The sequence below is a fragment of the Coffea eugenioides genome, chromosome 2 (assembly GCF_003713205.1).
Source record: "Coffea eugenioides isolate CCC68of chromosome 2, Ceug_1.0, whole genome shotgun sequence".
Taxonomy (NCBI): domain Eukaryota; kingdom Viridiplantae; phylum Streptophyta; class Magnoliopsida; order Gentianales; family Rubiaceae; genus Coffea; species Coffea eugenioides.
In genome coordinates, this window is record NC_040036.1 from 22,685,155 (window position 1) to 22,698,362 (window position 13,208).

Sequence of the window (13,208 nt, forward strand, 5' to 3'; positions counted from 1 at the left end):
TTTTTATAACAACTTCTCAACCCTTGCTCAAACCATTAAATTGTACCAATCATTATAAAAATCAACTCAAAATAAGCAAATAAATCATACTCCATTTTATCATAATCATAAAAAGTAAAAGGCAAACAAAATTTAATTTATTATAATTTACAAATAAAATTTGCAAAATCATCCAAAAAATACGAGTGAGAGAGAATGATGGAAAAAAGGGAAAAGGGAGAAGGTGGCATTTGTTTCTTTTTTTTTTTTCAATTTTTGAGTTATATTTATTTGATATGTTGTGAATTATGTGTCAAATGAGGGTTAATATAGTCTTTTTACAATTATTAGGGGAGGTAAGTAATATTTCTAAAACTTCAAGAGTGCCAAGTGATATTAAGAAAAACCTCAAGGGAGGTTTTTGATATTATCCCTTATTTTATTGGATTTGATTATTTTCATTTATTTATACACCTTGGAAAATTTTTCTTGTTATTTCTTCAATGTAAATTATTCGCCCTTGTAGTTCCCGCGCAGTCTCTTAGTCCAAAATATTTGGGCAATCCGCCTCTTCCTCCACTCCCGCTCCCTCTAGAGTCTAAGCTCTAGAACCCTCCCTCCCCAGAAAACTTAAACTAATTTCAGAGCCCCTCAGTCCCATGCCATTTCTTACAATTACTATTGCCTTTGCCGCCGCAGGATACCAGATAAATGAGCGATGGTTGGCAGCAATAGTACGGCGGAGACGGCGTTTGCCAAGACCATCTGCTCAATCTGTTATGAAGACCTCAAACCCATTGTCGAAGACCTTCAATCCATCTCCATCTGCGGCCACGTTTTTCACGAGCTTTGGTCAGTTTCCCTATAATAATTTCTCTAATTACCCCTTTTTTGTTTACTATTTATCCAAACAGACAAATTCCAACTTTAATTTTTCTTTTTAAAAAAGAAATCCTCAGTGTCTAATTGATTGGGAAAATTAAAATGTAGTCTTCAGCAATGGTTCGAGTATTGCACAAATGGGAAGAAGAAGAATTGTCCCGTATGCAAGCAGACTTGTTCCAATGCAAATGTGGGTCGTCTTTATTTTCAATCTGTTGGGGATCCGAATGACCTGGGTTTAACTCAGAAAGAAGGGAATTATGGGGAGAATCCCGAGGAATTGCGGAATGAAGTGAGGAGATTGGAAGGGAAGGTTATAGGGCTTAGCTCAGCTTTGGAGCAGTTACAGAAGAGTTCTGAAGCTGTCAATGCTGAGGTACTATGTTTGCTTATGATCTGTTCGGTTGCCTAGAAATGGAATGTCGGCTCATAAGTATAATGATCCAATGCTTGAGTTGTTTTGTCATGCATCTTTTATAAGTTAGGAAGGGTGGGAACTGGGAAGGAAGAAGCAGAAATTGATTAAGGATGGCCAGAGTCGAACCCTTGTTCTAAGGCCAGGATCAGAGGCATTTATCCGGTGGGATTGTGTTCGAATACCAATGATGTGAGGATTTTTTATTTTTTATTTTTTTGCTTGTGGGGTGGCTAGTGGTGATGAAACTTGTGTTCTTCAGAGTATGTGTAGAACAGTATAAGTTCAATTTTTTAAAAATGCTAGCGAAGAAGCCTAAGCTGTGATCTCATCTATCTGCTTTCTTTCAGTGGAGGCATTTTTATATTGTGGTAGAAAGGGCATTTGTCCTGATAATATACTGGGTGTTTTAATTTGAAATATTGTAATTAGAAATGGATGGTCAATGCTTCTTGTTAAGAATACGTGAACTACTAGAGCTTTTGAGCTGGTTGCTGCAATTTATGCTTGATATTAGTGATCTCTAATGTGCTGCATTCTGGTGTTGCGGATTCTCTGTAGAGTTACACTTCAGGCTTGTTACACATATACATGTGATACAAGGTTGAAATGTCCTGTTCATCCAACAGATTTTAAAAGATGAAATGGCGTAAGTTTTAGATAATTTGGCTCCTGTGCCATTCTTCTTGAATTGCAAGTGATAAACAGTTGTCCTGTTTTCTGATAATTTGAGGTTTTTATCATGATCTGAGGAAATTTATTCTCACTGGCTATCTTTGCCTTAGCTGTGCATGTATAAGGAAACGGTCCAAGTAGAGGTGGCTTTAAAGAATGAAGCTCTAAAGCAGAAAGCTACCATCCAGCAACTGATGCATTTCAAATCTGAGGTAGATGGTTACGTTCTATTTGAACAAGATGTGGCACTACATCATTTTTTTGGCACAACCAAAGAAATCTGCTCAACTGTTTAGTCACAATATTGCAGGAGTTGGACCGATCAACTCTGGAGTGCATGAGGCTTCAGGAAAGGAATATGGCCTTAGCCAAGGAACTTGCAGCACTGAAGCTGTAAGTGATTTGCAGAAGTAGCAAGTTAGAACATCTTCAATTTTCTTTTCAAAAGGTTCACTAACTTATTGTGGCTCTGGGGATTATACTTAGAGTATCTGATTTGAACTTGGATGACGATGAGGTTCTGAAGCTTGCATGCTTGGGTAATGAGGTCAACAGCAAAGAGACTATTGATGTTCTGAAGAAATCATTGGTCATCCGTAACAAGTATGAATTCCGTGCTATAATTGTTATTATCGTTGCTCGTTGATTTCACGGCTGTTAATTGCTTACCATGTCTTGTTCTTAGAGAAATTCTCAAGCATTTACACTTGATCTTCTTCTCATCTCTCTTCTTATTCTTGTTTGAAGCAAATGTGATTAATATATCCAGAGACTGCCATTCTAAAGATATTAAGGCAGCAAGTTCGGACAGTGGTTTCAACAGCTAATATCACAACCCGTTATCATCCAGAAACAGAAAAAGCAATTATAAAAGGAAATACCTGTTATTTCTTATCATGACTAGTAATTTGACATGCCTATTGCTTTTAATTTTATATTCGAAATAAGAGAGATCAATATTGACTAACATTTCATATTCATCTCAATTATTAAGCACAATCTGCTCATCCTGTCATTGAACATGCAATAAGGTGCACCAGCAATATCACCGGATAGGTGCATACTAAAAGATAGTCCACCTTTTTGTTTTCCCTCCTTGGCATGCATAACACCTGTTCTTGGTCATTCTATGCCAGCTTAACAGTTTTATTATGGTGGTATATCTAAATTTTTCTAAACAGAGGTAGCCCTGAGTGGTTTATTTGGTGTTTACCCATCTATGTATCTCATAGAAATGGTGTGATAGGTCATCCTGCAGCTTGTTAATTCGATTATCTAAGAGAAACTAGTGTCTATCATTGTTAGGCTTGAGCTGTTTAAGCATATTTGTCTATTATTTAGAACAAGCCTTGTCTGAGGACTGTTATATTTAAAGAAATTCTAATCATCCTTAATATGTTGTCCTTTCAGCTATTTTGCTTTTTAAAATGCATGTGCGCACTGCTTGTGCATCAGAAATGACCTCTTACATCTCAAAGAATGTTGTCTTTCCTTGCGTTCTTGAAATGAACTCACCTGCCAAACACAATTCTTTTACTCTTGGGAAACTCCATAAGAAAATACATTGCCCTAGAGGTAAAAGAGAAAGTTGACTTGTTTCATTTTGATGTGCCTATGTTTCTGGAAAGAAAACAAGATATAATAGCATCAATTTCATCCTGTATTTCATTTTCCAGCAATTTCCTTCTTTTGATTGTCTTTGATGGCCTTTCAGCTGGTTCTGTACATGTTAACTGGTAGAAATCCATTTTATATGCCTCTTTTGCTTCCTTAGTTTTCTCCTCTTGGTGTGGTTGGGATGATAGTCCTTGTGTGGATTTCACAGGAGCTACAAAGAATTGATGACTAAGTGCAATGTGCTTGGAAGAGGAGAGGCTCGGTCTCTTAGTAAACTAGAGAAGGCTAAAGATAAGATAAAGAAGCTGAAGGTTTGTCAGTCTCTGAAGTGATTCAAGTATTTTTTTTGTGCAATATAATGCGGACTAATATTCCTCACTAAATAGGAAAGGATCCAGGAACTTGAATCTGTTGCTGAAGTAAAAGTTAATGAAACTTTGAGAACTTTGAAAGCTTCTAGAAAATCTGCTTGTGAGGTAGAAAAACTTGCTAAGGGTTTCGACCAGGGTAGCAGAAATGACGTAACTTCATGCAGAGATCAAAACAAGGAACCTGTTCCGGAAACAGAAATGGGCATATCGGAGAATTCATCTTGTTCACTAAAGAAAAGGAAGCTTAACTCTTCTGGATTTACAAGTAATAGAGGTACAACTGATAATGTGGTTCCCAGGAAAATTAACCCAGCTAATCAGGATCAAGGCTACTTCTTGCATAATCAAGTTGAGAATGCGAGGGAGACTTTTGTTCACTTGAACTCGTGTGGACAATTGAAACCTTTAGCTGAAAATGGAGGGGCAGCCTGGAAGAGTGGCTCAAGGACAGGGGACACACTAAGTGAAATCCAAGCTGAGCGACATGGCAGCATGGACGGAGCATCAGGTGCAGTGGGAGATACAAAGCCTAATACCGAGAACAGAGCAGATATGGTGGATAATAACATCGTAATACTAGATGATGACATGGGATTACCTCAGTCTTTGCTGAATGTTAGAAAAGAAACTCCATTACCAGCTGTAGTTTCCCAGCGAGGTATTCTTTGATTTGTCTAAAACTTCTCCGGTTGTCCTCATATGAAAGAACGCCTCTTTATTGGCTGACATGATCTACCACTAAAAATGACTTTTTAAGTTTGTATGACCTCTCCTGATTTTGCATGTTGCATTTCAAATACCTCTTATGATACAAGGACAATTTTTTCTGTCTTGAATCTCATTTTTGGATGCAGTTCTTCTGGTTTCTTTGTAATGATTTTATAACTTAAACATACCATCAATCTAGAGCATTCATTTCATAGATACGTGTTACATCAAATGCAGGAAATCACTGTTTCTCTGGGGGGTTGCTAGGTCCTGATGGGACTAAATGGCACTTGGGGAAATGGTGCAAGAGGAATAAGGGTCAAGCATCTCTGTCTATGGGACTGCAAGGTTCAAATGCAAGTACGGCAGACTTGATTGCTGTTGGAGCTGATGGTAGGGGTGGCAGAATTAAAGTTTTGAGATCTCTCAATCAGTCATCATTGGTGAGATTCCATAGTCATCACATTGTGGATTCACTATGTATGTTGAAGTTTATAGTCAAGAGTTCCCATTCGTTTGATAAGGAGTTTCATTTGAAGTTCTTTATATAGTCTTGCATCTTTGGTTAATTTGAGTTCTCTGCATGATATGATGGAAGTATACTTTTGTGGAGAGCCTAAATACTTTCACCAACATAATTTCTGCACTTCCTTATTGGCTGATCTTTGAAAAAAGAATAAAACACCTGCTGCACTCTTTCAGGATACGTCATTTGTGATCCACTTAACAATAACTACAACTAATTTGCCATGTGACCACCAGTAGTTAAGTTTGCAAATGACCAATTAGATGCTGGAGTGAGATTTTTAATTATTAATCGTATATTCTCCAACATACTTAACATATTTGTTAATCTTAAGTAAGATGTTTAACTCCTGCTGTTTCAATTTTTTTCTGAGTAGGATAACAGAGAAAATCTTACAAGCACAAAGAAATGCAAAGTGGGAGACAAACCAAGTAGTTTCCAGTCTCATGGGTGCTTGCAAATAGAGCACTTCTTCGGAAGGGCAAGTCAATAGTAGAGATTCTCGGGTGAAGTTTGTAGCCGGTTTTGGATATGAGGAGATTTTTCTCCTTGCGCTTGTGATTATGTTAACTTATCCTCAATTTAGTCTGTGGCTCAAATTAGTGAGGGTGTAGCCTTGTATGTTCAGTATGTAAATCAAGTTGGAAGTGCTTAGTTGCATAAGCAAATTTTCATGTACATTTTAGTCACATGATTTACCTCTTCGTGTGCAGGGCAGTTTTGAATTTTCGTGATCCAACGCCATATTTGCTTTATTTATTTTCCTCACCTACAAACTACAGTTATGAAGGGGCAAAATCGAGGGTGCAATTTCCATCGTCATGGTTCAAGGGATTGGAGTCATACAACTTTGACGATTTTGAGTGGGAAACACATGCTTTGTAGCTTGACGCCTGCCAGCACATGTTAAGAAGTTTTGCAAATTCTCTACGTTACTTTTTTGAATTCATTCAATTGTCTCTCCGAGTTTGTCTTTCTTCTTTCGGTGGGTGAGAAAGAGATGAAGAGGTAGGTAATCAGGGTATTGTTGGGCCTTGTTTATTGTTGCCATATGACAAACTTTGCTAATCTTCTGAGGTAACATTTATCTGGAGAAAGCTGCAGTAGTCATCAGCCGAAAATACAGTAGTAAAACTTCAAGGGATAATTGCAGAAACCTCCCCTGAGGTTTCTGACATTTGCACTGACCTCCCCTGTGGTTTGAAAAATTACACTAACCTCCCCTGAGGTTACTAATCCTTTGCAAATTTAATCCAAATGATTAAAATATTATTTCAGGGAGTGAAATTAAAATTTTGTACCAGATTTGTCCTTTGTACTACATATCTAATGAATGACAAAGTACTATAAATCAATTAGCAATTAATAAATTTTAAGGAGTATAATTCATAGGCAAACACGCATTACTTATTTAAAGTACCAACTTTTTACGAGTATTTTACTTTCAAATATTTGATTTATGATAAATATATTAATATTTGTAAGTAAAATTCAAAAATTGTTATAGTAATATTCTTGCAAAAAGGAAATCGATAGGTTATTTATTTAATATAAATTAAATATTTTTTTAAAAAAAATAAATGGCCCATAAAGTATTAATTTTTTATGACTTTCATTCATTACACGTGCATTTTATTCTGAATCATTTAATTTATATTAAATACATAAATGTTTGTAACTAAAATTGAAAAAGTGTTATATTAATATTTTTACGGAAGAGAGATTGGTAGGTTTTGTATTTGACAAAAATTAAATATTTGAAAGTAAATACAAATCTGTATTTGAGCATAAATATTTGTATTAAATTAAATGTTTGAAAGTAAAATACCCTTAAAGAACCGGTACTTTAAATAGTTACCGACTCTTTATAGGCAAACACGCATTACTCATTTAAAGTACCGGCTTTTTACGGATATTTTACTTTCAAACATTTAATTTATGATAAATATATCAATGTTTGTTAGTAAAATTCAAAAAGTGTTACAGTAATATTCTTGCAAAAAGGAAATCGGTAGGTTATTTATTTTATATAAATTAAATATTTTTTTTTAAAAAAATGACCCATAAAGTATTAATTTTTTATGGTTTTCATCTATTACATGAATAAAATATTGGTTCTTTATGGGTATTTTATTCTGAATCATTTAATTTATGTTAAATACATAAATGTTTGCAACTAAAATTGAAAAAGCGTTATATTAATATTTTTACGGAAGAGAGATTGGTAGTTTTTGTATTTAACAAAAATTAAATATTTGAAAAGTAAATACAAATATGTATTTGAGCATAAATATTTGTATTAAATTAAATGTTTGAAAGTAAAATACCCATAAAGAGCCGGTACTTTAAATAGGTAATGCATATTTGCCTATAAACTATACTCCTTAAAGTTTATTAATTGTTAATTGATTTGTAGTATTTTGTTATTCATTGGACATGTAGTACAAAGGACAAATTTGGTAAAAAATTCTAATTTCACTCCCTAAAACAATATTTTAATCGTTTGGACTGAATTTGCAAAGGATTAGTAACCTCAGGGGAGGTCAATGTAATTTTTCAAACCACAGGGGAGGTCAGTGCAAATGTCAAAAACCTCAGGGTAGGTTTCTGCAATTATCCCAAACTTCAATGTAATTTGGCTAGAACTAGAAGTTGTCTGTCCATCCAAAACTGTAGATTTGGAATACAGAAGTTGCAGATTCACGGCCAAATTGTCCGAGTTCGACGAATATCTTTAAGGCAATAACGATGAGGCAAAAAGTTTTAGAGGTGAGACTATAAATTTCATTTTATGACTGCATATTACTCTGGGAGTAGGCCTGTCAACGGTCCGGGTCTAGACCTGGATCCAATCCGGATCCGTCAATTTTTTACAGGTCCGGGTAGGGATATAATTGCATTACCCGGATTCGAATCCGGATCCGTTTTATCAAACAAAAACGGATCGGATACGGAATACATCATTCCGGCTCGTATTTGACCCGTATCCGAATATAAAATAGATATATATATATATACCAATAATATATCCCAAATTTATATCTCAAATTTACTTCTATAGCCCAAAGGCCCAAACAACTAAATATTATCCATGGACATGCAGAGCCTTTGGCATATACAACACCTGTTGCAAAAGCATGAATTTAAATCTTACAAAAAGTATTTATCAATGCTAAACATTATATTTAGAAGATGTTAATTAACACATGCAATATAGCCCGGCTAAGACTTTAACCAAGTGACAACATTGAAATAATACTTGTTGGACAAAATTAAATTGACCTTTCTTAATAAAAAAAAGTAGTACTTTTTCTAATTTTGTTGTAAAACAGGTTTCAAATATTTTTTCGGGTAGACCCGGATCCGGATCCGGATTCGGGTAAATCCGTCGGATCCGGGTCCGGAACATAGAGTAGAAGACCTGTCGGGTAAACGGACCGGATACGGAACCGGTATAGTATAACAGGTCCCGATCCGGAATAATGAATTCCGGCCCGAATTCGACCCGTTGACAGGTCTATCTGGGAGTGGCAAGATGAACTGTTGTACCTCGAAATCTTTCTCATTGAACTGTTTAATGGGGATGTATTAGTTAGAAATTGGAAATTTCAATGTAAGTGGGGAATTAGCTGGGGGTTGCCATAATGCCGGTCAAAGTTTCTTAAGGGTCATTCTTTGTTTTGGATTCTGGAGATTTTGATAGAGGAGCCCAGATTTTTGTTGCTTTGAAAAATTTGCGCAGTCCCATTTTCCATGTCTCGTGAAAGAACAGATGCAAAAACTAGTCAGATAGATTTGGTAAGTACGAATTCTGATCAAATTGAAGTGTACAAACAAGATGGCATTGTTTGTTGTATGGAGGAGAAGATGAAACGGGATTGTAAAGCTTCAAAAATTGTGCATTAGTTTAGTTAGTGCATTAGTTTAGAATCTGGAGGTTTTCGTTTCGTAACAGGTAAAAGTTAATGCCACCTTTTCAACAGTTAGTCAGGATAAAGATTAGTAGCAGAAGTTTTGTTTGGTACATTTGACTAAATATGGATGTTTGGCGACAGGAAACATGTTTACTAAATATTTAATTATACACTATGGGCAACCTCAAACCGCTCCCTGTTTCACGAGGTGAAGTCAAAAAGATGCCTCGGACTGCATGTAAAAAGGCTTAAAGCGAGTTTGATTTTGATCATGACGAGTCGCTGGATAGTTTGATTTTTGGTAACTTAATATTTCTCAAGTGTTAAACGTTTTTATATGCTGTATGAATCATGATTAGTAGGTCACCGTCACCGGCACCGGATCGCTACAACTGTTTCATCCATGGGTGGCACGGCACGATGTTGATTTTAGATAGCAAGAGTTTTTTGAGTGATTAATAGCTTTTTTTTTTTTTTTTTTGGTTTTTGGGCTCGTGTTTTTTCTTGCTTTCTTCTTTTATATATATACTCCCTCCGTCCCACTTTGATAGTCCTGGTTCTTTTTTCACACAGTTTAATAAAAAGTAGTTAATTTTGTTGGAACAATCAATTTAGATAACTATTTTTCTAAAATACCCTCACATTAATTAGAGTACAACTTTATGGGAACTTGAATTGATGGTAAAAAAATGAGGTAGGTTTATAGTAACAACAACTTACATTGAATAAGGGTATTTTAGGAAAATTAAAATACAACTACATCCTTCAATTGGAAAGTGGACTATAATTTGGGACAGACAAAAAAGGAAAACTGGACTATCAAAGTGGGACGGAGGGAGTAATTCTTGTGAAGTCACACCTGAACATTTGAGGATGATGATCTGGCAACGACCATAGTTAGCTGCAACTTCAGACTTTTTTGTTCAGCCTCAGTTGCAGACTTGACTAGGCCGGCCGGCGCGCATTCATACATGAATTGCCTTCTCTCACCAGAATGTGACGATTTTGCTTAATGTTTGGGTTTCAGTTCTTTCTTCTTATGCCTCTGCCTCTATCTTCTTCCGTGGACTCTTCTAGTAGTACGTAAGGGGTGGTTGAGAATCTTGAATTGAGTTTCGAAAGCTGGTGGTGGTGGCTCCATAGCTGAAGGTGGAAATAGAAAATGTTGTAGTTTGAAGATGATGGATGGCATTGAATCGTCCCGAAGTTAGAAAGAAAAGGTTGAATTGGATTGGGTCTTGTTTGGAAGGGGAAAGATAATCTGAAATGGAGCAATCATCATCAATTCAATTAAGCTTGCAATTTGTTTATTTTTCCTTTCCCAATTCCCCAATTCCCAATTCCCACCGCACTCCAACAAAGATATATACACTATACTTAGTACTGCTGCTCACCCATTCCTCCTTGAAACCGTCTATTAATTGATACTTTGCATACTCCGCGTCGTGAAAGGTGTGGGGGAACAGCTCTCTCCATCCAGTTCATGCATACTCCATACAATTATACCCACTGTTTCATGGCGAACATCCAGTTACTTGCAAAAAAGCTTCGATGCAGTCGCACGTTCTTTTAATTAATAGGAAGACAAACATTAAACATAATTGTTATTAGCACAACACACCGCGTAACGTAACGTAACGATTTGATGTACGTGGATATGGATGGATGGATTGAAAAATATGTTAATAAAAAAAAAACGAACCAATGGGAAACTTCAAATTAGTCAGTAGTACAATCCAAACAACGCGTCGCGCGTCACGTAGCTTCAAATGGCAAACAAGAATTTGTCAATGGGGAAACTGCCGGGAAAGTGTTACCAGATCTTATATATGACCGGGAGAGGAGGCAAGAAAGAAACGTTTTGGTAGAATCTTGGAATAATGAAGATAAGGATATGTGGAACTCAGCGTGGAATTGGAATTAAAAGAATTTGGAAGACAGCCAGACAATGCGAGACAAAATGGTGTCCAAGACAAATACTACTTCTACTACTACTACTACTGCAATAGTTTGTTTGTAGTACTTGAAAAATCCGAAATCATTCCATTCCAATTCTCTGACTCGCAACATCCTCGTGGCTATGCAAATCCAAAAGCACGATATAGTTGACCTATTTCTTCCTTGCCCACATCTCATCATCTTCCCTTTGTGAATTTGTCTCAGCCCTCAGGTGAGCAGATTTTGTGCGTGCGTGCGTGTTGATGACGATACATTTGGTAATGTCCCAATATAAGTGAATTTTTCATTATTTAAGGAATATTCTCTCTTTCCTCTGACCCCATCCAGAAGTGGAGAGAAAATTTATCATGCCTTTCCTTTTGTCAAGTCCAAAAAAAAAAAAAAAAGCCATTCTACCTTACTTTTAAGAATTTTACCCCTCTAGGTTTCAACCCCATTTGTGTTCAATTGCTACCTCGTTTGATAATTAATGTGTCAGGTAATTATCCAAAGATACCAGTTGAGAAGTATTCGTTGGTGACTAGTTATATCTATCTCTGCATCAGTAGTATTTTTCTAGAACGGTAAAACGAGAAATAAAAATAGAATTTGAAAACTTCTGGAATTACCCAACCCGTGCGTCATGGCTGCTGCTTGAATATTACTCCCCACCAACAGATTGAACACCTATAGTGGTCCGCTGTCGTCTTGGCAAGCCATTCTCTGTATACTTACTTTACTAGTAGTTTTTCTGAACCTAAAATTCCTCTTCTTTGAAAATTAGTCCAACACCATAATTTGCAGTGTGTGTATGTATGTATGTATATATATAATTTCTCTTTGAAAATTAGTCCAACATTTCCCAACTCCATAATTTGTAGGGTGTGCAATCTTCTGGCATTCAGTGGCCACTTTAAATTCTCATTAATCTAGAGTCGAGCATTGTCGGACATTTTTGGGGTGGCTTTCCAACTTGGCCTTGTTTGGATTGTGATTTTTTGCAGAAAAATTTATACGTTTTTTGTAAACATATTTTTTAATCACCTTTTTATCTCATATATATCAAATTGTTATAGTACATTTTTCTTTTAAAAAAAAAACTCATTGAAATAGCAATAATTTGTACTTGCTTCCACTATAATATGACTCCTTCATAAATTGAGGTTTTTGGCAATTTCAAACAGCTCCCCAGTGGTTTTAAAAATTACACTTACCTCTCTTAATGGTGTAAAATTACTTCAATAACCCTTAGAAAACACTTTAACCCATTTATAAGAAAACAAGGAAATTTATAAAAGAAAATTCCTAATGAGCAATAAACCCGCAAACTAGTTTACTCCCTTCTACTCTATGGTATTCACCACTTTGCTAGTATTTATTTCGTCTTTTTCATTGACAAATTATCTTCCCCTTTCTCTCTTCTCATGAAAAAATATACAGAGATTGGTAAATAATCAATTTTTCTATGCCAAAAAGATAAAACTCAGGTCAAGCACTTAAACCGTATTAATTTGATACAGACAACATGAATTACACAAATAAATTGTTTCGCCAAAAACCCAAATGTGAAATTACTTTTCAATTTGCTTCCAATGTCATGGTAATCTTTTTATTTTCTTTCTTGAGTACAAGCAACATATAACACTATTGTCGACAATTCTAAGATATGGTATTAAGCTTGGGATGTATGGGTGGATCATATTAGGGTTTTAATGAGTTACATTGGGTTTTAAACGACAAATATATTTTGGGTTCTGATTATTTTAAGTGTCATAATAGATTGTTGATGGCATGACGAAAAAGGGAGAATGATGTAGGGGCAACTTGTGTCATGAAAGAATGTTGCTAAATTTTTCTTCCTCCTTGCCTTGGGGACGAAGAGAAGCGGTTTTCTAAGGATTGATGAGCGGTGAATCTAGTGATGGACATGGGCAAGTTAAAGAAAGAGATGAAAGAAACTTTTTAAAATTTGAAAGAGGGCATTATAGGATACTCAAATGAAAAATTGGCCTATTGAGTCTACTTTGTTACATAAACCATCAAAAGAAGGAAGGTGATTGTAATTTATTAAACCTTAGGGGAGCTGTCTGCTATTGTCAGAAACTTCAAGCTCCCACCACGTTAGCTTTGAAGGTCGTAGAAGACTCACTTTAGATAATTTCTGTCTTGTAGTAATTAATTTG

At 35.7% G+C, this 13,208-nt stretch overlaps 1 protein-coding gene across 1 annotated transcript; it reads left to right on the top strand.

The window, feature by feature from the left end:
* The first annotated feature begins 653 nt into the window (after nt 1-653).
* LOC113763495 lies at nt 654-5,897 on the top strand. Its single transcript, XM_027307323.1, has 9 exons — nt 654-831; nt 970-1,237; nt 2,062-2,163; nt 2,262-2,344; nt 2,438-2,554; nt 3,777-3,879; nt 3,955-4,597; nt 4,885-5,090; nt 5,550-5,897. Exons 1-9 carry the CDS (start codon nt 698-700, stop codon nt 5,664-5,666), a joined length of 1,773 nt encoding a protein of 590 aa, XP_027163124.1. The 5' UTR covers nt 654-697; the 3' UTR covers nt 5,667-5,897.
* The last annotated feature ends 7,311 nt before the right edge of the window (nt 5,898-13,208 follow it).